Source organism: Zymoseptoria tritici, chromosome 12 (genome assembly GCF_000219625.1).
Source record: "Zymoseptoria tritici IPO323 chromosome 12, whole genome shotgun sequence".
Lineage (NCBI taxonomy): Eukaryota > Fungi > Ascomycota > Dothideomycetes > Mycosphaerellales > Mycosphaerellaceae > Zymoseptoria > Zymoseptoria tritici.
This window is the reverse complement of record NC_018207.1, coordinates 1,011,886-1,034,329: the sequence shown is the minus strand read 5'-3', so window position 1 is coordinate 1,034,329 and position 22,444 is coordinate 1,011,886. Positions and strand designations below refer to the sequence as shown.

The following is a 22,444-nucleotide window of genomic DNA, read 5'->3' as shown; positions in this document are numbered from 1 at the left end:
GCACATCAGAAAGCTCGTAGCTCGTTTCGCTCGTAACAAGTATACCTCGCTTAGAATCTTCCGTGCCCAAGAGATGTCCCCGCAAGCTCCCGGATGTGATTCGCTTATAATGTTGACACTTTGATGACTCGTAGCTGACGCCACGTGCTGACTGCGCCCTGTACTTCGCAGCTGCGACTGCGAGAACAGCGGTCGTGATGTGCCTAACGAACGCCCGTCTTTTATCCATCTGTGCGGTAGTCTCCGAGTGACGATATAAACTGGCAGAATGGCAGCTGCATCGTGCACAGCCATTTCCAATTTGATCAACAGAGGAACACAAACCGCCGTACCGTACGCAGCCAACTCCGGCTCCAGCTCTGAAGCCCTCAGTCAAGAAGCACAAGAAGCAGCAGACGAGGAGCAGGGCTTGTTCCATTTTGCTGAAAGCTTAAGAAATGACGTCCGGCTTCAGACCAAGACCCCGGTCGACTCCAACACTGCGGAGCAAGGCAGTACCGCCAATGCGAGACCTGGTGATCACATACCAGCCGAGCCGTGGTTCATGGAGATGGGCCGTTTACGGCGAACGTACTTCTTGTTTCTCAACAAACAGCTAGCCTTGCAGCGGAAGAAGTTGCTCGAATCCAGGAGAGCCAGAGATGAGGACATGAGGGCCGTTGGTACGCTTTTTCACGAGCAAGGTAAAGTGCCATCTCTGCCGCAGAACAACCACAACTGACCAGATTTGCACGCAGCGGAGGCCATCAGGGACCTTGAATACATCCGGTCTCTTGACTGGCTCAGTCACACAGAGCAAAAGAAGCGAGAGGGCGACTCCAATAGGTTCTTTCCTTACACAGCCAAAAGCATATTTGGAGATGTGCTCCCTTTCAGGTCTGAGAGTTATCGACGTCTCCCTGCCAAACCGACGAAACTGGTTGACGGCGTTCGCGAGTTGCTCCGGAAGTATCTTCTCGTGCAGTTGACTTACAGCAACGACGAGAAAAAGGCTCGCAATGAAAGATACAAGAAACGGGAGATTCCGAGGACCTTGTCCGAAGCTGGAGAGAAAATAGCTCGCTTCATCATCGCATCGGTCGGAGCGCTGTTCATCCTGATCCCGATGTACATCATGGCGCTGCATACAAGTCGGACAGTGAACCTGGTCACGACTACGATAGCAGTCGTGCTATTCGCCATCTTGTGCTCAATCACACTTCGTACGACCAACGATCAGACCCTGAGCGCGACCGCCGGCTATGCTGCTGTTCTGTTCGTTTTCGTGGGGTTGACATCAAGCAAGTCTGGGGCGTAAGGACGACTTGCGGGCGGGACGGTCCATTGTGTCATTACCAGCTTATCCATTTTTGTCGTGTACACGCTCAATTTCTTCTCCTTCTTGACGTCGCCTCTTGCATCTCAGGTCTTCGCTCGACTTCGCGTGATCGCTCTCCAGCTCCAATAGCAGCTTTCTCCTTCGACGCCGGCAGAGCACCCGCACCACCTCTCGAGCCGACAGCAGCCTCCCTCGCTTCTCTGACTTCCTTCTTGCTGAGACCGATCGAGCCTGCGTATTCTCCGAACGCCAGCACGATCCTCTCCAGTCCACTCCTCAGCACTTGCAAGACCTCCGCCGCCTCCGTTGCGACCTGCCACCTCGTCTCTTCTCGAAAGCTAACATCAGTCCAGTGCGCCTTCGCTTCGTGTCCCACAAACTTCTCAACCGCATCGACAACTTCAGTCAAAGTCCGCACGATCTCAGCCACGTCCTTCGAAACACTGCCGTATGAATCCTCGGCGAGCGAGCACATCACCAACTGCGTGAGAGCTTCTGAGGCATAGATGATGTTGCGCTTGTTCGTTGCCGGGCCGCTCCCAAGAATCACACCTGCGACTTGTCGATCGAAAGTCTTTCGGAATGGCTCGCCAGCGGGAGAGCGCAGGAATTGGAGAATGTACCCTTGACTTTTCTGAGCGATGAAACCATCTCCGGTCCCAACCTTGGCAAGTCGCTCCTGATCTGCTCTTGACAGTGCTCTGTCTGCACTCCATTGCAGAGCCTTGCGCGCGACAGGTAGAGCAGCATCACTCCCCGGGCTTTGTCCAATGGATCGTGCGAGGTTGCTGACCGCGAAGGGCGATCCATTTGAGCCTCTTGCGAAGACTGCAGCATCGTTTACGACAGGTCGATCCGCAATTTTGCGTAGGCCGACGATCTGTTGCTCTTCTGCTTCTCGGCCGATGAGGTGCTCGTGCTGTTGACGACGTAGCTCTTGCTCTTTCTGCTGTGCTGACGACAAGGCTGGACGGTTGGCTTCTGTGATGCGCACTTTGATGGCACGAATTTCTGAAAGGCAGACTTGGCAGATCTGTTCCCAGGCGCTACCATCTCGACGATCGACTTCGGTGTAAATGGTTTTCCTCCGTGCTTCAAAGTCCTTTGAGATGAGGCTGAGCTCCCAGAATGCAAAGGCCTTGGGAATCTCTCTCTTGGCCTTCAGGCCATTGAGAAGGCTGCCGTTGGGATCTGCGCTGCGATGGACCACAGCCCCACGCGCGTCTTTAATCTCACTAGTCAAAGGCTCTCCCTTCTTGGTCGGTGGTTGTGGGACAGTGATGTCGAAGATGGTGTTCGAGGCCTCCCAAAGCGCGACCAGTAGCAGAGACGAGTAGAATGCCTGCCACGCAAGTCGGACGACGTTGACAAGTCCTGTAGGCGGTGATGTAGGCGGAAGCTCGCGAAATACGGTGCGACCAATGGCGTAGGTCCATCTCCATGCCATCCGACGGACCACGATGAAGTAGAACGGGGAGTGCGCCATGACGGTCCCACAGAATACCAGCTTGAACGCACGATCGGCAATGAGCCCTGAGTTCTCCACAAGTACACGTGCGCTCCTTGGTAGCTTGTCGAGCGTCTGGTCCTGCACTCCCAAGTATGACAACAGAGCATTCCGTCTCTTTGAAAGTCCATTACCTTCGCTCAGGTCGATTGCATCGTAGTCCCTCGATAGATGCAGACTTGCTTGCCCCAAGCCCATCAATACGAACAGACACCTCAAGAAGATCGGATTCTCATTCATTCTCGGTCGTTCATATCCCGACCTGCCAGGATCCACCCAACCAAGCTCTATGCTTCCTGATGACCCTCTTGTCCAGATGAAGATCTCTCCATAGAACCACGCGCTCCAGACGTACCATCCAACAGTGTGTAATGTTGTTCCCGGCTTCTTCAGAATCTGCGTCAAGCCACCGCTCGTCGTTGCAACGTGCATGTTCGCCACGCGTACGATGAACACGGCAAGACATGGCGCGAAGAGTAAGAGTGCGCGTATCCCTGCTGGTCCTATAGGAAACCAGCTCCATATTAGAGAGCCTGATGTGGAGAAGATGAAGCTGTAGAACCAGCAGATGATGAATGTGACACCAGCAGCACGCACGAAGCGACGGTGTAGAGCTGCGGTGAGGAAGTCTTTATATGGTCGTATGCGTGGGATCGGTGTCGCGGAAGGAGTACTGGTATTTGTTGTTCTCGGCGCGAAGAGGGAGTTGATGGGCGGGTTCTGCGTGATCATCGTGCTTGTCGACATTGTGGGCGCGCGACGTGTCGTCGTGAATAATGGGAAAGGAAACGCTATGCGAGGATGTTGAGAAATGGTCGAACGAGTGTAAGGAAACGCGAAAACGTCGAGCAATGGAAATGTTGAAGATGAATCTCAAAAAGTAGAAGCAGCGATGCATGTGATTATTGTTTGATGGTAACCGCTTCCGCTTTCGGGTTCGGGGGATTCTAGTAGTCGCGACCAGATGATCGTCATCCGGGTCTCGTCAGGCGCCAGTTCAGACGACTTCACCTTGAACAACGACCTCTTCCCTCTCAATCTGACACCACAACACCTCTGAAATGTCCTTCCAAGATAACCCAAACCTCGAAAGCCAACCCACAACATGGCGACGAAGTGACGATCCCTCCTACGCCGACGACCCCGAGTTCAACCGCTACACAACCCAGCTCTCCGATAAGCTCTTCTCCCTGACAAGCAACATCTCCCGGCTCAGCAATCAAGTCGCACTACTCGGAACTCGCCGCGAAACAGATCGCGTCCGCGAGCGGGTGCAGGACCTGCTCTCAGAGACAGGAGATGGCTTCAAGGAGATCGGCGAGGGTTTGAAGAAGGTCCAAGCATGGCACGATCTGGGACCGAGCCAGAAGTACACCTCGAAGAAGCTGAGCACGGAGTTCAAAGCGAGCTTGACGGAATTTCAGACACTTCAGAGGTCGGCGCTGGAGAAACAGCGAGCCAGCGCATCTGCGGCACGGACGGCCCTGGATGAGAATGAGGGTGGAGGTGCGACGTCGTCTAGCGGTGGACAGCAGCAACAACAGCAGCAGCTTCAGCAGCAAGATCTGCGACTGGCAGATCAAAGCGAAGTCGACTTCCAGGAAACTCTGATCATCGAGCGGGAATCCGAAATTCGCAACATTGAGAGCTCAGTCAGCGAGCTGAATGAGCTGTTCCGGGATGTTGCAACGATGGTGCATGATCAAGGACAGAGCTTGGATATCATCTCGGAGAACGTGACATCTACAAGAGACGATACGAGAAATGCGGATCAGCAACTGAGGACCGCCAGCAGACATCAGAAGAGTGCGAGAGGAAAGGCGTGCTGTCTGCTAATGGTTCTGGCGATTGTGCTGGCTGTGGTAATCTTGGCGGTGGTGTTGAACTAATCGATGAGGATGAGGAGGGAAGGACAATGAATGATTGCGTCTCTGATGGACCTTGACGATACGATATCCGGCGGCGAGTTTGGCGCACAACTTGTATACTTTGCTTTGGAACATTTCTGGAGCTTACTGGATAGACAGGAACCCGCTTCGAAGCGACCACACTTCGTTCACTCTCTCGATTCACCTGTCTCAATCACATGCGTATTCAGCACATGAGAGACAGAGACTGGCACGAGCAGAAGGATTTCAGCGCAGATGTCTCACGAAAACGCTCACCTCTCGCTTATGCTGCGCAAGACTTCTGCTCTGCTCTCGAATACACTGATCGCTTCGTCTTTAGGCCATTCCAATATTACTGAACACGGCTCATGCAACCTGAATTGCGAGATTCCCGATAGAGTCGAGCCAACGGCGTCTACAGCAGCACCTCAGCCAAAGAAAGACGCCTGGCCTCGACAGACTTCAAAACGAATTGTCACATGAAAGGACTCATCAACCATCACACTCACCTCGTGCACTACCGTCACACCCTCTCCGCCTTCAATCGAAACCAACATTATCTAGTTCGCCAGCAACAACCCGAACCATGGCGCGCAAAAGACAAGCAGAAGACTCGCCAGACGACACATCCGCCTCTGTCACCTCCATCGCATCCACTTCAACAACCCTAACAGACCGACCCAACAAACGCCCACGCCGCACCCTAGCAATCGACTACCTCTTCAACAACAGCAGCTCACCCTACATCTCCTCCTCCACCTCCCCGAACCTCAACTCGCCCACAGAACCCTCCACTCCCCTCTGGACAGCAGCCAACAAAATCTCCCAACCCCGAATCCAATCCCTCTCACTCCGCCAACGATCTTGGTACGCACCCATCTTCAAGCCTTCTCCTACCTCTCTTCTCCTCCCAACTCTCGATTCCACTCAACCCCATCGCGACAACTCCCCACTGCCCAAAACACAAGGACTTGAAGAGGGAGCGCAAGGCATAGCCACTTACATCCTCCCCTCCGGCCAACCCACCCCTTTACCTCGTTCATACACCACCTCTGCCCTCCTCGCCGCGAAAAAATGCCGAGGAGGGATCAGCGAGATTGTATATGATGCTTCTTTCGCGGACGAGGAGTCGGGGTGGAGGCTTGATAACGGGTACTCTTCCACCGGAGCCAGTCGACACGGAGTTCGACAAGGGTGTGAGACTGAGGGAGGAGATGCTACGGCTGGACGGGTTGGTAGGGGTGGACATGAGAGGGGGAGGATGACGGCGAGTGAGAGGGTGTTTGGGACATATGCGTTGATTGAGAGGATTCTGTTGGAGGGAGAACGAGGAGGAGAGGTAGTGAGGAGGATTGGTGGGGTGAGTAGGGCTTTTAGACATGTGGTTAAGAAGTCGGTGGAGGTGAGGAGACGGGTTGATGGGTCTTCGCGGTTGTAGAGTTGCGAGGTCAGTGGGAGGAGGCTGAGGTGGAGAGTAGGGTCGCGGTGAGGACTCACTGATGGGATTAATGAAGCAGTAAGCAGGGATCAAGATTTTCTTGGGAAACTTTTCTGTCGATATTGGGTATCTAAGTGCTGTCGTCCTCGCAATCATCTAATAGTCTATCTGTCATGGCGTTGCATGCATTACGCTCATTTCATCTGCTCTCATGCCGCGTGCCGTCTCATCGAGAGAAAGACCAAATCTACAACTCGCATTTACAAGTACACGTTCCCTGCATCGTATATGTCGCCGTCGACTTCGCCGACGTGGAAGCATTACTCGTCGGCGCAACAGTCGTCGTGACGGTACTTGTCGCCGTCGCACTCGCCGTGACGGTTACAGTCGCTGTGACTGTTGTGGCTGTGTTGGCTGTGGTGGAGACACGAGTCGTCGATGCGGGGGTGGTTGGGGAGCTGGTAGCGGAGCTGGTAAGAGAGCTATTCCTCGTAGTGGTCGTGTTAGCTCGACTCGTAGCTGTGGTTCGACTCGAGGTCGTGGAGGAAGATTTGGCAGGAGTGGAGCTGGCTGACCTTGAAGCGGAGGTAGAAGTCGCCGGCGCGGTGGTCGAAGACGTGACCGGCGCGGTTGTAGATGCTACAGCACCGATCGTAGTGCTTGCGCCCGAGGCGTCCACTCTGACGGCGTTGGGCAATGTTCGACCAGTTACACTTCCGACCCATGCGTTCCAGTTCGAGTTGCCGTTTGTGCAGCTCGTGGAGATGGTTTTGCCGGTTTGTTGGAGGACGGTGGTGCCTTTCCTAGAGATGATGATGGACACCGCGCCGGTTCGGCCGTTGAAGTTGGCGCTGCCGTGATAGAGACCTGCGCCGCCGTTCGCGGGCGTCTTCGTCCATGTGCCGTTCTGGGTTTGGCCGCCTACGGTGACGCTGACGTCTGCGGCAGAGGAGAGGAGAGCGGTGAAGAAGACCTTGTCTTGGACGACTTGGCTGGGCTGTAGCTGTGACTGCCAGGGAGCGTTGGCGAGGGTGCCGCCGGTGTTGCAAGAGTCCTTGGGGTTGGTTCGGTACCAGAATGAGGCTGCCTCGGAGGTGATGGTCGCGGCGTTGTTCTTGTACATGTCGATTCGGTAAGGCAACAGCGTTCTCCAGCCGTCGTGCGGCATGTCCAGTGCGTAGTTGTAGTTTGCGTTTCCAGCAGAGAAAGCGCTGTAGGACTTGTCGCCTCTGAGTGGGCTGATGTAGCTCGACTCCGGCCAGTCGTTCCATGTGACAATCTGTACCAACTCTGGTTGTAAGGCCTGGACTTGCGACCAACGATCGAACCAGAGATCGTCACCTCGCCACAGCCAGTTCTTGTTGAAGCCAGGAACGTTGGTGTAGAACCAGGGAGAGACAGCCATCATGTAGGGCTTGCCGCCTAGTGCTGATTTGTAGGCCTGATCGTTCCCAGTACCCATGTCGTTGGCACCGTTGGGCCATGCTGTCCAAGAGAATAGACCATCGGCGACACTATTTGAAGTTGTGGCGGCTTGTGAGGGTCCGATAGAGTCCCATTCTGGCATGAAGAAGCAGCCGGTTTGTGACTTGATATTTGGCCAGTCGCCCGAGCTTTGTGGTCCCTCGAAGCTGGACGAAATGTTAGCTTCTGATGGAATAGAAGCAACTCGTCCACTTACGTATTGACCACCGGCTTTCCGTTGTACTGCAGATGAGCCGAGTTCCCGCCGTACTGCTTCAGGTAGCTGATGACCTTGGAAGAGTCCCATGCTCCGGCTCCCGCATAGTCGAAGCTGAACATGAGCTTGAAGCCCGCAGCATTTGCGGCTTGGAATGCGTTTGCAACCTGATTTGCCTGTGGTGCACGGATCAGTAAGGATAGTCGACACAAAGACACGAATTGATACTCACCAGTCGATCTGCCTGATCCGCCGCAAAATTGAGAGCAAACCCATCAATCTTCGCCGCCTGTGCATCTGCAATATCCGTCTGCCAGTCCGAAACAGCGTAATAATCGGCATTCACCATCATGAAATGGGCGACAACAGCCTTTGCATCGACGGTCGCCATACCCGCAAGGGCAGATGCCAGAAGGGTGAGCCACTGCATGATCGGTCGTCAGTCAACAATTGATGATGATTTCCACATCATCCTCACAAGGCCGAGGGGAGGTCGCCACGTACTTATAGGGAGGTCTGCATTTCTCCCTTCACTGCGTCCGCGCTTAAGGAAAATCACACACACCTACCTGAAACGGTGGAAGTCGACGCGGTCGAGGCGTCGTTGGCGTGCGAGGCGTCTACGAGGTCACACTTCCGACCAGTGATCACTCGTGGAACGCCAGCGCCATGCCGGAAGGAGATACTCCACGTGGTGGCCTGACCGGCTTTCAGCTTCCAGGCCTGATCGGCGTCGCCGAACCTGCATGCAATAGTCTTTCGAAGAGATTCATGCGAGCAAAAGGTGGAATGATGTTTTTTGTCTTCCCGTCCCAACAACGTGGGACGTGGGAAAGAAAGAGGATTCAGTTCGGCCGACTATTAGTTATCGCCAAGCCGACTAGTTAAGTGCCAAGCCTACTACTCAAAAGTTCGGCACACTACTTGAATTCTTTCTCTCTTTAACACCCTACACTAACATATAAGTAACGACTATCTACTACTATTCTACACTATTCTAGTACTATTATTACTTCCCTTTTATCGTATGTATACTACAAAAGCAATATTTGCATATACGCACATACTAAAAGTAAAGTAAGGCTAGACATGTTTAGGAACATGTTTACTAACACGTTAAGATTAGAGCCTGTAGCCCCCCCCCCTATCCTAAACCGTATACGAACACAACCGAACACGATACCGAACACGATACCTAACACGATACCTAACACGATCGCTAATATGTCTAGAAAGTAGCTAGAGAATTATATAAGAGAAGGGACATTTTAAATAAGAAAACAAATATGTTAGCTAACATATTTAGGCTATATACGAGTAATATAAGAAGTACTACTCTAATAGCATACCGATTCTAGGCTTCGAGGAGATGCTAATTATAAGAGATATATTATATTTAGTAACATATTAAATAATATGTTAATATACTATAGGAGAAGAATAGGAAGTCTATCTTAAGCTAGAACATTTAGGTAGGCGAGATTATATATCGTCTTAAGGTAAGAAACAATATATTAGGCAATACGTTACAGAACGCGTTCTCTAATACGTTCGTAGAAGGGTACCTAGCTACTAGATAGAGAGTCGGACCTCGAGCTCTCTAAGTCTAAGTCGGAGGAGAAGACTATGCTCTAGTACCGTGTATATTAATACTAAACCTATTAGGTAATATGTTAGCTAATATATTGTAGAAGGTATACGAGACTACTAGGGCTCTTCGCAACTACTACAAGACCTATATAAGTTAGCACTTCTAACATATCCTATAACATATTTGCTAACATATTCTAGTACAAGTTCGAAGTTATTAACTAGGTAGGTTCTAGCACTAGACGTTAGGCGGCAAATGTAGTAGATAAATCTAAGGGTAATATGTTCCTTATTACATTTAGGAATACGTTAACTAACACGTTTGCTACAGCCTTCTATAAGGGCATAATTAAGGCGCATATAAAGTTAAGGCGTAACGAGGACTAAGGAAAGTAGAGTACCCGGTACAACATGTTCTCTAACACGTTCGCTATTATGTTCCCTAACATGTTTACAGCACCCCTAAGAAGTAGGCAAAGAAGTCTAAGACCTTAGTAGAGCTAAGTAATAAGTCTAAGGACTCTTAGTCTAGCGAGGTAACATATTTACGAACATCTTCCGTAACGCATTCGCTAACATGTTTAGGATTCTAGTATAGATAAGGCTCTAACTAGTAGCAAGAAGCGCTAGGGTAGTAGTATAGCCCTTCCTAAGACTAAGACCCCTACTAAGGCTAAGCTTACTAGAGTAAGTTTTAAATATATTAATAAAGACGTTCGCAAACGTGTTCGCTAATGTATTTAGCCGTTCGCCGCTCCGGCTCCCGCTCCTCCTACCGCCCCGGATCTACGCCTAGAAGTTCTAATAATTACTCGTAGTCCTAATAAGAATACTGTAAGCATATTCCGTAATATGTTTAGCAATACGTTTGCTAACATATTCAGATTAACTTCTTAGAGATAAAGAAGATAGTAAAGAGCTAGGGTTATAATATGCTATGCACTAGCTGCAAGGAACACGGTTAGAGGAGTAAGACATTACTAATATATTAAGGAATATGTTTACTAACATGTTTTAGCCTACTTTAACGATCTGGTCAGCGAGACCTGCCTAAGCTAGACCTTCTTTAAGGACGATAGCCTTCGCGAGTAACATGTTCGCAGACATATTACGCAACACGTTCGCTAACACGTTTACTACACCCTAGAACATGTTCTTTTTCTTCCCGCCGTATAATAGCATTACCTCCGCTATTATGTTAGAGAATATATTCGACTTCTTCCTTAGGTTTTAGGGCGAGAAAACTTCGTTTAACAGTTTTAGAAAAAACTAAATACTAATGCTAATATTTAACTATATAATATGTTTAATAATATGTTCGTTAACGTAATCTATAACATGTTTTATCTATAAATCTAGGCCTAATCCTTGCCTAAAAAAGGGCCCGAAAAAAGAGAACCGGACTAAGGAGTCTAACAGTCGGGGAAACGTATTCGGCAACATGCCCTTAAACATGTTAAGCAACATGTTAATTGCTTATATCCGGCGTATATACCTCTAAAGGTCTCCTAAGTAGATTACACGCCTTGCTATATATATTTCGAGCTCCTAGACTAAGTAAGAGCATATATCTTATATATAGGGCCTAATTATATATAGTTATTAAATATATCTAGTTGTTGCACTCGAAAGTAAGCTTTATAACTTTTGCTACTCGTAACAGTCCCCTCTATATAAATACCTAGTATGTATTTAACTACGGCTCGATAGGGCGAGATATAACACAAAAGAGTGTCTATTTATCCTATAGAGGCTCTATAAATTAAAAGACCTTATAGCGCAGGCATTCGGTATAGCTACTAGACCTAACATGTTGCCTAACATGTTCGTTAGGGTTAGCCGGCCCTATACTAGACTCCTTCGTCCGGTTAGAATAAAAGGGGGCAGGCGTAGGGTAACGAATATGTCGAGGAACACGTTCGTAAATACGTTTGGCAATATGTTACGGCACACCCTCTCGTTCCTTACGCTTATTCTTAATTTCCTTCGCCCGGGCATTAGCCTACACCTCCCGAACCCTTGCCTAAAGCATTTGAACCTCGTATATAGCCCTCTGCCTTTCCTAGTAATTAGGATCCTAGCTCTTAGCCTTACGCGAAGGTACAGCCCTAAAAAGTATATTAATATATTACGCAACATATTCGCGAACGTATTTACGTACGTGTTAGCAGCCGTTACAAACGAGATAGACGATTCCGCTAAAGGGGATTCGTCCCGCGTTAAAGACGGCGGTTGCATTGCTCCTCCGCTAGTATCCCGTAGAACATTCTCCGATATAGCCCTTTATAGTAGGCTTAGCTGTATCTAACTAGATAGAGGCGCTACTAAACGCGATGCTAAACGCGATGCCGAACGTGATAACGAACGCGTTCGAGGGGAAGACCCCCTCCTTGCGCGCTTTGGTGCACTCCCGCCCTGTATAGCCCCTTCGGATAGAGTGCTCCTACGCTAGCCGGACTCGGTCTCCTCGCCTAGAAAGTAGGCAGCCTCCTGTTCGCGTTTAGCATCGTGTTTAGGGGCATTATCGAAGTCTAGGGAGCTCCTCTAGTTAGGATCGTCGTCGTGCCGCTCGTTAATTACCTACTAGATCGCCGCAATCTTTTTATTTCGCCTATTCCCTAATAGGCGTTAGCGAATATATTAGGCAACATATTACTTAACATATTAATAAACGTCTTCTACGACGTAATTCTTGCCCTTATAGTCTAATACTTACGCGCTCTTGTATTAACATCGGCATACCGCGACGCTATAGATAGATTCCGGAATAAATAGAGAGTGCCCTACTTCTTCCGGGCAAAGTACTAGTTATAGTCCCTTAAGTCGAGAATCCGGGATCTAGACACGTTAGTAAACATATTCGTAAACATCTTCGTAAATGTGTTAAGTAGAACCTTACTTCTTAATTGCTAGCTTTATTTTCTACCGTCGCCCTATTACGTTGCTCTTATGCCCGGTCTGCTCGTTAGAATTTATATATTTACGAACGCGATCGTATAGATCTTTGTCTATCTTCGTACAGTTTTAGTTAATCGCAGCCGCAATAATAGGATTACTCTTGTTCCGGGCCTAGTTCTAGACGCGCTCGTCTTGCTCGAAGTCTAACAACAGATTAGCGAAAGCATTAATAAATATGTTGTTAAACATATTAAGTAACATGTCTCGAAATATACTCTTTAGGATGTTTACTAGCGCCTAGTACTCCTCCTTCGACTGAATATCGGCAAGAGCTAGCATCCGGTGCTAGATACCGTCCTCGGGCTAATACTTTCCTATCTGTTCTTCGATCTTCCGTTTAAAGTGTACGCGACAGAGCACGAGGGTATAGAGGAGGTGCTCGTACTAAGGGCGATTCTAGGAATCGATAGAGGCTAGGTAGTTCCTAAACCCTATTTAATAGATTAGCGAATATGTTCGTTAACGTATCCGCAAACGCGCTCGGCAACGTATTAAAGGATCCGTTCCCCTTACTATAATACTAAGTCCCGCTCTAGTCTATAATAACTACGTAGAAGGCCTTCGTATCCGGCCCGGACATATACTTCTATACGACAGGCCGGTTTGTTACCTCCTAAATGCGTTTAAAAAGACGTCGAAAGGCAACTTTATAGGTCGTCGCATTCTTAGTTCTAATAATAACCCGAGCTATTGTTATAACTACGAAGTTAGTACGAACACGCCGGAAAACACGTTCGTAAACATGTCTACAAACATATTAGGTTTCCCCTTTAAGCGAAGCTAGACGCCTAGGCATCTAAGATCGGACTAGGGCGTCTAGCTCCGCTAAAAAAGGGGAAACATATTGCATAACATGTTCTAGAACATATTTATTAATACCTTAAACTTACTTTTGCCTATCTCCTTCTTAAAAATAGTAAAGAGGATCTCGTTTAGATTCTCGCCCTATAGCCTTTTAAAAGATATATCGCATTCGAACGATTCTTATTCCTAGAAGATAAAGGCCTATGCTTAGTTAAAAAGGAGTACTATAGGGCCGAGATAGTCGTTAAAGACGCCTTAGATATATTACTTATCGTATTAGCTAATATAGCGGGAGATGTAATAAGCAACATGTTCGTTAACACATTCCAGAACGTATTAACGAACATGTTCGGGTAGATAGGTCTTACTGTCTTAGGATCCCTCTTCTCCCGCTCGTAGTCTAGGAGCATAGTACAGAAATTACGGCCGTCTAGGTAGTATAGGGCCTTCTATTTGTCGATTAAAGCTGTAATCTTAGCCGTATTGTTCAACGAGTTATAAACCTAGCTAAGGGAGGGCTTCCCCTTTAACTCCTAGTAGTCCTTTACTTATCGGCTAACGAGGAACCGAGCTATTACTAGTTAGTAGCGGCCTAATATGTTCGACAACGTGTTACGTAATACGTTTATAAACATCTTATACAACATCTTTAAAGGGCCTTTCGAGATAGCTTACCTGTCGTTAGCTCTAAATCGTACATTTGCTCGATAATTTCCTTTAGCTCTTTTTGAACTTCTGTCAGCATCTTGTTTAGCGGCGGCGGAACGTAATTATAAACGCCTTAAGAGACAAGAATAGCATACGGCGTTTAGACAAGATTCTTCGGAATCTAAACGACGAACCTTATAGGATACGGATGTGTAACAAGCTCGCCCTCGCCTTATATATAGACCTTACCTAGAAAAGCATTAGGGGACATATTAAGTAATATACTTATAAACATGTTTAGGAACGTATTTACTTACTACATAGGCGCCGCCTTAATGCAACAGTCTCGACAATCTCGCAGGCCTCTGTTAGGGGGGTATAGGAATCCTCGAACCGTAGCTCTAAATAGTTAATATCGGTTTCCCCGTAAGGATCAAACGACCGAATGTAATGCTACCGGGCGTAGGGTATATAGTATCGGCATTAAATATAAACCTTAGGTTGCCCTAAAACAGTCTGCTTAACACGTTAGCGAACACGTTCTGCAACACGTTTAGGAACATGTTGCCCTTACTGTTCGTATATTACGCACGAATACCGGCTAGTAGCTTAGTTATTGCGAGATACCCGCCTTCTTATTGCTACACGCGCTCCGCCTCTCGAAGGACCTCGTAATCGAGTAATAGTACCTATTAAATTATTAGTCGAGGTAAAACATAAGCTCGAACATGTTCGCAAAGCCAGAACATGTTCGCGAACACGTTCGGCTATATTAGACTCCTTAGTCCGGTTCCTTATATTAGGCCTATCCCCTTTAGCGTTAGGCGTTAGCGAACCTAAACATGTTCGCGAACATGTTTAGGCGTTGCGGAGGCCTAGATCGTGTTTTCGATTGTGTTAAGGTTCGAGTATATCCGAACCGGTAGTTTAACGTGTTCCCGAACACATTAACGAACATGTTAAAAAACATGTTATAGATGTAACTTACCTGTTCGCGTCGATCTTCCGCTTGTCTCTCTCGAACAAGGATATTAGTAGCCGCTCGGTATCCTAATTCTCCTAGTAATTAATAGGAACCTCGGTATAGCTCTGTGTTAGATACTATAGCTTAATATATTCGTAAGCCCGTATTCCGCTATAAGTACTAACAATACGTATATACGGAGCATTATCGAGGAATCGACACTAAGAGTCCTTAGGTAGATAGTCTCTTATTATATAATACTTGGTCTGTAGGGGAACATGTTAGCGAATGTCGCAAGCAAAAGAAAGAGAAACATATTGCTTAACGTGTTACTAAACGTGTTCGGGAATACGTTTAGTAACACGTTAAAGCGCTGCTTGCCAAATGCCCCGATTTCTCTAGCTTCGCCTTAAGGTTAGGCGTTATTCGAGCGTCGATAATATACGCGTAGCCGGCCGTATACGTCTTAGGATATTCTAGTATTGTAGATACTACCTCGATATCTGCTACTATTGTTACGATACCTCGATACTCTGCGATAATAGTGTCGGGCAGCGGAACGTCCTATAGGGATCGATATGTTAGTTAACGCTAGAATAAACACGTTTTCGAATGTGTTCGCGAATACGTTCGGAAACGTGTTACATAACATATTAGGCTACCTTCTCGTCTCGTAGGGTAATCGTATAAGCAGCCTCGAAAAGATCGTCCTCGTTATAGAGCCCGTTAGTACACAAAGCCTTAAGTAAATCTATAGTAAAGAAAGGTGTGATTTTGCGTAATATTTTACAAAACAGCGTCGCGATGCTACGTATAAAGATTTTTCACTAATGCCAAGCCTACCCCTCACTTCCTCGGCCGACCCTAAACGCGAAAATGTCGGAATTTAACTAGTCGGCTTGGCATGTGCGACTGGTCGGCCGGGCTGTATACACGGAAAGAAATGGTCTCACCCTTGCAGGGCTGGCGGCGACCACGATGCGTTGTAGGCCAATCGGGCTGTTTTTGTGCGGAATACGCAGTCGTGCTAGAATGAACGCCTGGCTCGCAAACGGCTCCTAGTCCAGCCAGCTGAACGTCTTCTTGTTCATTCTCTCCTTCATGACTCGCCTCTTGGCTTTCTGCGGCATCTAGACTCTGCGGACTTCCATATACAATCGGACACATATCAGCCTTCGATGGAGTAGGAATGTGGCTTTTTGTCCAAATCAGACGCTTGAAACGGACAAACAGCGAGGCAGACAAGGCACGTCCAAATACGCATGCTCGCAGGCTCTTCTCTTTCCACAATCTCGAACAATGCAACTGGGCCGGTCTCCCTCAAACCCGACTTGCGAGGTAGGAAGGAGGACATGGCATCTTCTGTCGGACTAACCACAGTTCAGTTGCGCAGCTTATCTCCGAATCTGAATCATTTGGCACGACGACGACGACATCTCTGTTGACGCATATATCAAGGTAGGACCAGTGTGATTTTCACGTGTAGCATTCTCTCTTTCTGTCTGTCAAAGAAGAATAAAACACCATGACCACACCCACCAACACCGCAGCCTGGCTCCCCTCCCAAAACCTCTCCTCTCTTCATCGCTCCAGCTCCCTATCCCATTCCCGGTCATAGCGACATCATGCCCCATACCGCCTACATAGCCATCAAACCTCTCGAGCACAAAATCCAGTACCATAACCCACCTCTCGCCGGCCGGCCAACCATCTATCCTACCATCCTCGGCGCCGACTGCTCTGGCACCATCGTCGCTATCGGCGATAAAGTCACGACGCGGAAGGCCGAAGACCGAGTTATGGCGAATGCTTGTGGACTCCAATCGAGACGGCCGGAAATGAGTGCCTTCCAGCGGTATGTCCAGTATTTCCGATGAGTCGACGACGATCGTGCCGGATGGTATCAACCTTGAACCGGCGGTTGTGTTGCCTTTGGCTTGCGATACGGCTGCGGCGGGATTGTTTGTCGCGGATCGTTTGGGGTTGTCAACGGAGGGGTTGCTGAGGAATGGTGGTGGGAGAGATCGAGGAACGCTGTTGGTTTGGGGAGGGAGTTCGAGTGTGGGATGCTGTGCGATGCAGATGGCGAGTTCGGCAGGATATGAAGTCTTTGCGACTGCGAGTAAGAGAAATCATGGATTGTGTGAGGCATTGGGTGCGGCGCAGGTCTTCGATCACTCGAATCCCAGAGTCGAGGACGAGATTGTGGCTGCATTGAAAGGCAAGACTGTCGTTGGAGTCCTGGACTGCATTTCAGACGACGAGAAGACACTGCCTGCTTGCGCGCGAATTTTGGCGAAAGTGGAAGGGAAGAGAAAGATCGCCGCAGTGTTGACGCCAGCAAAGACGAAATACGAGGGCGGCGTAGAGGTTACTCGACGTAAGTCTGGCTACTCCCCTCAAGGTCATCTCACTGACACCGTCCCACAGTCAGTATACCAGCATTACGAGCGTCCGAGACGTACAACGCCGTTCATGAATGGATGGCGAAAGCTCTCGCGAACGGAATATTGCAACCCAAGCCTGACCCTATCATTATTGGAGAAGGTTTTGAGTCCATACAGCTCGAAATCGATCGAGTGAGAAAAGGCGTCAGTGCCGCGAAAGTGGTCGTGCGACTCAGCTGAGCGACGTATCACGTTGAAGATGTCCGAGGGTGAAGCCTGCAGAACCGGGATGCTGGCTAGTGAGGTCGTTGGCGTTGATGGCGATAAATGTGAGGCGGGCTATTGAGACGACCTAGTGGATATTCAAGTCCAGATGCAGTAATTCCAAGAAGGAACAACAATGACAGCTCCGCTATCCTGGACATGGAATTGCCAAGGTCTCGCCCTCTTTCAGCGTCGATATGGCGATCACGTCTACACTTTTGGCGGTATTGAAGATATTTCTGGTGTTTGATGGATGGGTGGTCCGGATCTAGTCTATCCGCTGAAGAGGACCGTGGTCTCCCAACATATCCAAAACGATCCACTGCGAATACATCTATATGAGATGTGGCAATCAGAGATGTTCACTGGAAAGGTGCTCGCAGCTCGGCGAGCGAGAATGCCACATCAACTTATTCGACGGAGCATTATTCAACAGCGTCTTTGAGTTGTTCAGTGAATTTGCGCGGAGGAGAAGGCGAAGGGATGGCAAGAGTTTAGCCTGACTTGTACGGGCGAAGGATACACGGCAGCACAAGAATGCCATGGTCCTCGCGTATGTGCGACTGCGAGCAGAAGGAACACGGGTCTTGCGAAGGCAGGAGTGTCTGATCATGCCGTCGGCAATGTGATGAGGTCCGAATCAGAAGTTCGTTTGCACTGCCGATCAATACCAATAAGTACGGAGAGGAAGGAGTAGTCCCAATTCTTCCGGTCTGCCAACATGCTGCTCCCTCTCCCCTCTCCTCGGCTCCATCGAACGGCGATACACAAGGTCCCTTGTCCCTTCCCTCCTCCTCCTCCTCCTCCACAACCGTGTCCCTCTTCCAATTCGGAACTAACAGTTCACAGGGTCTGCAGGCGCGTCCGACCCAACGCCTCCTTTGACCGAGTTGCACTGAGCAATGAAATAATCGTGATAGTCCGCCGAGAGGCAGCAGTAAGTCGGGGACTCCTGTGTCCGGCACGGAGGAGTCAGCTGAAAGAGCACGCACGGGGCATAGTGAAGCGACCTACGTAACGACCGGAGGCGTTTTCGCACAAGTCCTTGACGTAAGCGTCGGTCCGGCCGCGGCATTGCATGCGATCGCCGGCGTGGACCGTGGCCAGTATGGTTGTTGCGGCGAGGAGGAGGGAGGTGAGGAACTTCATTGTGGTCCGTTGGTGTGGTGTGTTGGTGGTTTTTGAGACGAAGTGGAGCGCAATTGGATTGAGACGCGGAGTGGGCTGTTGAGGCGATGCAGAGGGAGGAATGAAAGGAAACGGGACAGCATATAAGTGTTGATGGACATACAAAGCTTGCACAGCCCGCCTTACTCGGACGTCCGTTTCCGCACCGTCCAGAGTGTGCCACTCGCCCGGACATCCTGAGCTTCCGGACTGGCAGCCAGCAGGGAGTACCCATGGCTACAGCCTGACATCTTGTAAAACTGGATTTCGCCTAGTAGTACTGCCACAGGTATTCTCCTCAGGTGTTTGTGGACAGATCAAGAGTCCACATCACGATAGCCCGGGAAGGTCGGAATGGTTTCAAGGATCAATCGAGGATTTCCTTGCCTTCTTAGTCAGATTAGCTGTACGCACTTTCGGGGTTCGGTCGCCAGGATGGTGACGATACAGTAGGCTGGCATATCGGCGTGGTCGGCGTCGACTGCGGGCATTCCCTGGCATTGGTGGCTTCTTTGCAAGGAAGGAGGCAGACGAAGACCTGGATCTGCGCCTCACCCTAGAATTACGACCATCCGATTCGACTTGGCTTGGCGATCTTCCAATTCATACCACAACCCCATGGCAGTTGGCCGACACAGGACGAACGGACGCATCCCAATTGCGCACTCCTCCATCCTTGGCACAGAGATCATTGCCCGCCCACACGGAGACGGGAGAGGTGCGACAAGGACGTTGGTTGCAGCGACAAGGGTCCTTGTAGTATACTCAGCCTTGCCGGGTCGACGAGAAGTGCTCGAAATCAGGCGATTCCAGGCCTTTCAGCGATCATGCATCGCAGGTGTTGGACGTCCTGTTGTCGCAAGCCCGCCGCACGGAATATGTCCGAATTTGCAGGCCAGTCCGATCCTTCGGCGATGTCTTCATGTCCGGTCATTGGCATGGATTTGATGTAAGATGGGAGAACATTCCGTCAGGACAGGCGTCACTCTGCGAAAGCGAGTCGCTCGGTGAGGCGAAACCGACCCCTCGAATTTCGGAAATAATTGACTTCACATCTCTCCTCGCTGCAGTAACGAATCGTTCCCTGCGATGCAATACCAGGCTATTCCGTGAAGCTCTCGAAACTCACCTTCTCCTCCTGCCAATCCCCGAATTTCTGCCTCTGCCTCTCGAGCATTTGTTCCACAGCCGTCATCGGTCTGCCGTAGTCTTTCGGATAATACGTGACATGAGGTCCAGCATCGAAAGACGTGAAATGAGATCCAATATCTTCCTTGTCGATCTGCATTTCCCTCTCGCTGTCCGTACTGCTCACATCATCTTTCTCAGCCCTCCCGGCGTCCCGCTCGATCCCGCGGAAGATCTTGGAGTGGCCAGCGACTTCGTGACCAACGCGCTCGGCGAATCGAGGAACGCGAATGAGGAGGCAGGCCCGAGAGTACTGTAATTCTAGCTCCGCTTGGTTGCCGTACTGCGAAGAGGTCAGCGGATTGAAGCGAAGAGGGACTGGGTGGAAGAGCTTACTGCCATGATAGCCGACTGAGCGGCTATGGAAGCCTCTTGCTCCGGGTTAATCCAGGTCACCTTGCTGGGCTTCCACCTCTCACCCTCATCCAGTACCTCACGCATAAATTCCATCTTCTCGCGTCCACTTTCCATCTCACGCTGTCCCATACTCAGCTCGGCGAATCTGCCGCCGAGGATCGTGCAAGAGGTATCGAAGTCGCCGTCCGAGTCACAGTCTTCCCATTCGTCTCTGAAAATGGGTCGCACGTAGCAATTCAATCCGAGGGATTTGGCTGTCTCGTAGATTGCGAAGTCTGCTCCTTTCAAGGAGCTGGGAAGGAGGCTGTGGTGGGATGATGTATGGGCGTATGCGTGGGTGAGGTGGATGGCGAGCACGCGGCCTGAGTATGGTCAGCTTTCACGTGGTATGGCATTGGTGGACATGATTGACGTACCGCTCGGCAGAAAGTCTGGACGACCCAAGGCTGTCTCCAGAGAAGCATACAGAGACAGAGGAAATCTCCTGGCTTCCAGAGCAGACTCAAGCCCGGCCAGTGTTCCCCCAGCTCGAGTGGTGTAGAGATTATACGTCAAAGTGATGCGATGCCCAGAAGTGACTTCCAGCACCTCATGTTCGCAATCGCTGTAGAACGCAGCCCACTGCAAAGCCGACTGGCTATCTTTTGACCCGGAAGTGGACCAATCGAACACCACGTTCTTGCCGCCGTGTCGAACGACGAGCTCGCCACCTGTTCGATCGTCAACCAGGTCCTACATGCTCAACTCGATGAGAACTTACCTTCATGCGCCACCGGCAACGATACGACCAGACTTCCGAACTGCTCCTCACCCCTCGGCGTATCGACATGCGCCCGGAACAGTCCCGACGGCGCGCTGTATACATTTAGCTTGTACAGCTCGGCTCTGGTTCCTAGACACGGATCCGTGACGAGGACCTGGTTGATGACATCCACGATGCCCGTCTCGTAGGGGCAGAAAGATGTAGCGAAGTCGGTGGTGTCAAGCTTTCCGGCTTTGCGGTAATTAGCATCGTGGATGTCTCTGCCATTGAGACCAAAGGAGGCGGGAGTGCAGGCTTGTATGAGGTGCTGAAGGGTAGGGGAGGTAGGGGCTGTGGGAAGGATGAGATTGTTGCCTGTGCCGGGCTGACCGAAGCGGATGTGAACAGGCTTGCTGGGACGAAGGGTGGAGGTGCTTGGACGGATAGGGTGACTGATGTGAGAAGGTCGTTCTATGGAGTTCAGGGCCGGTTTGGTGGTGGACTCTTCGGAGGTGGAGATGGGTACGCTGCCGCCGAGGGCGAAGGTCGCTGTGCGGGCCTGTTGTTTGAGGGATTTGCGGAGCTCGTCGAGGATGGCGTTCTGCGCGGATTGAGCGCCCTTGGTGTGTTGGCTTGACATGATGGAGAAGTCGTAGCGGAGAATGGAAGTAGAAGGAGAGAAGAGTGGCTTGATAGAATAAGAGGCATTGCAGGATATATCGACATACTTATGGACAGACAGGATTTGAGACCAGAGGCTATCCAAGGCAGCAAATGGCTTGAAGTATGGTCAAGATGCATTTCCTGTGGTTTGGCTGCCTGTGCCTATGATAGACTGTCCTCCCTTGCGCAACCTGAAGGCCATCCACCAGGCTTCAGACCGGTCCTTCGACCAATTTGCGGCGGCGATGGGTTTCAAGTGAATCTTTCGCGTCATTCCTTCGTTTCCTGTCGGTGGTATGTGTCTCAACAAATAGACGCAAAGTCATCATAGCAGAGCTCTGACACTGCAACACGAGTGAGACGGTCTTGGCAGACCTTGTGGTTTGCTCTAGGCTACAAATTGAACTCGTGACTGTTGTGAAAGTCGATGTCGCCGAGTCTTCGAAAGTGCCATACTGTGATTGTGTGAGAAGTGATTTTGTTGGTCGTCGCAGGGCATAAGAGCATTGCGGTAGTGTGATGCGATGCGCGAACAGCTTGACGGCATAGCGGAAGTCGACATAAATGGACGTCCCATTCTTTTGTGAAAGCAGGACGGAGGATGTCTCTTCCAGCGGTGCCCATGAGTGAAAGTTCGCTGTGGGAACATGAGAAGGCGTTCCGATCTTGTCTCTCGAGGAGCGGTTGCCAATCTCGCGCGATCTCGACGCAGGTCTTGTGCAAAAGTGACGGTAAGACCTCATGGCCGACTTGACCGTTTGAACATCGAGAAGTGCCATCATGCTCGAGTTGAGCGGCCAGAGTGCCATGATGGATTTGATGGTATCGACGTGGAGACAGAAGGAGCAGTATTGGGAGGAAAGAACATGATTTGCAAGC

The 22,444-nt window shown here is 50.0% G+C and overlaps 5 protein-coding genes across 5 annotated transcripts; 2 read left to right on the top strand and 3 right to left on the bottom strand.

Moving 5' to 3' along the window:
- Positions 1-736: 736 nt before the first annotated feature.
- Positions 737-1,297, top strand: MYCGRDRAFT_50913 (uncharacterized protein; the record flags this gene model as incomplete). The annotated part of the gene is made up of 1 exon (XM_003848059.1): positions 737-1,297. A coding segment is annotated over one exon (561 nt), but the record flags the coding sequence as incomplete, so codon positions are not given.
- A 1,815-nt stretch (positions 1,298-3,112) lies between these two features.
- MgAGN1 (putative alpha-1,3-glucanase) lies at positions 3,113-8,630 on the bottom strand (the record flags this gene model as incomplete). The annotated part of the gene is made up of 6 exons (XM_003847935.1): positions 3,113-3,168; positions 4,306-4,309; positions 6,865-7,783; positions 7,834-8,009; positions 8,066-8,257; positions 8,403-8,630. The coding sequence occupies 5 exons, from the start codon at positions 8,222-8,224 to the stop codon at positions 3,113-3,115; spliced, it is 1,314 nt and encodes a 437-aa protein (XP_003847983.1).
- A 7,792-nt stretch (positions 8,631-16,422) lies between these two features.
- Positions 16,423-17,424, top strand: MYCGRDRAFT_97124 (uncharacterized protein; the record flags this gene model as incomplete). Its single annotated transcript, XM_003848060.1, has 3 exons — positions 16,423-16,652; positions 16,819-17,177; positions 17,228-17,424. 3 exons carry the CDS (start codon positions 16,423-16,425, stop codon positions 17,422-17,424), a joined length of 786 nt encoding a protein of 261 aa, XP_003848108.1.
- A 3,108-nt stretch (positions 17,425-20,532) lies between these two features.
- MYCGRDRAFT_50779 (uncharacterized protein) lies at positions 20,533-21,542 on the bottom strand (the record flags this gene model as incomplete). Its single annotated transcript, XM_003847934.1, has 2 exons — positions 20,533-20,870; positions 20,921-21,542. 2 exons carry the CDS (start codon positions 21,540-21,542, stop codon positions 20,533-20,535), a joined length of 960 nt encoding a protein of 319 aa, XP_003847982.1.
- A 218-nt stretch (positions 21,543-21,760) lies between these two features.
- On the bottom strand, positions 21,761-22,392 carry MYCGRDRAFT_106390 (uncharacterized protein; the record flags this gene model as incomplete). Its single annotated transcript, XM_003847933.1, has 1 exon — positions 21,761-22,392. The coding sequence occupies one exon, from the start codon at positions 22,372-22,374 to the stop codon at positions 21,778-21,780; it is 597 nt and encodes a 198-aa protein (XP_003847981.1).
- Between the last annotated feature and the right edge of the window lie 52 nt (positions 22,393-22,444).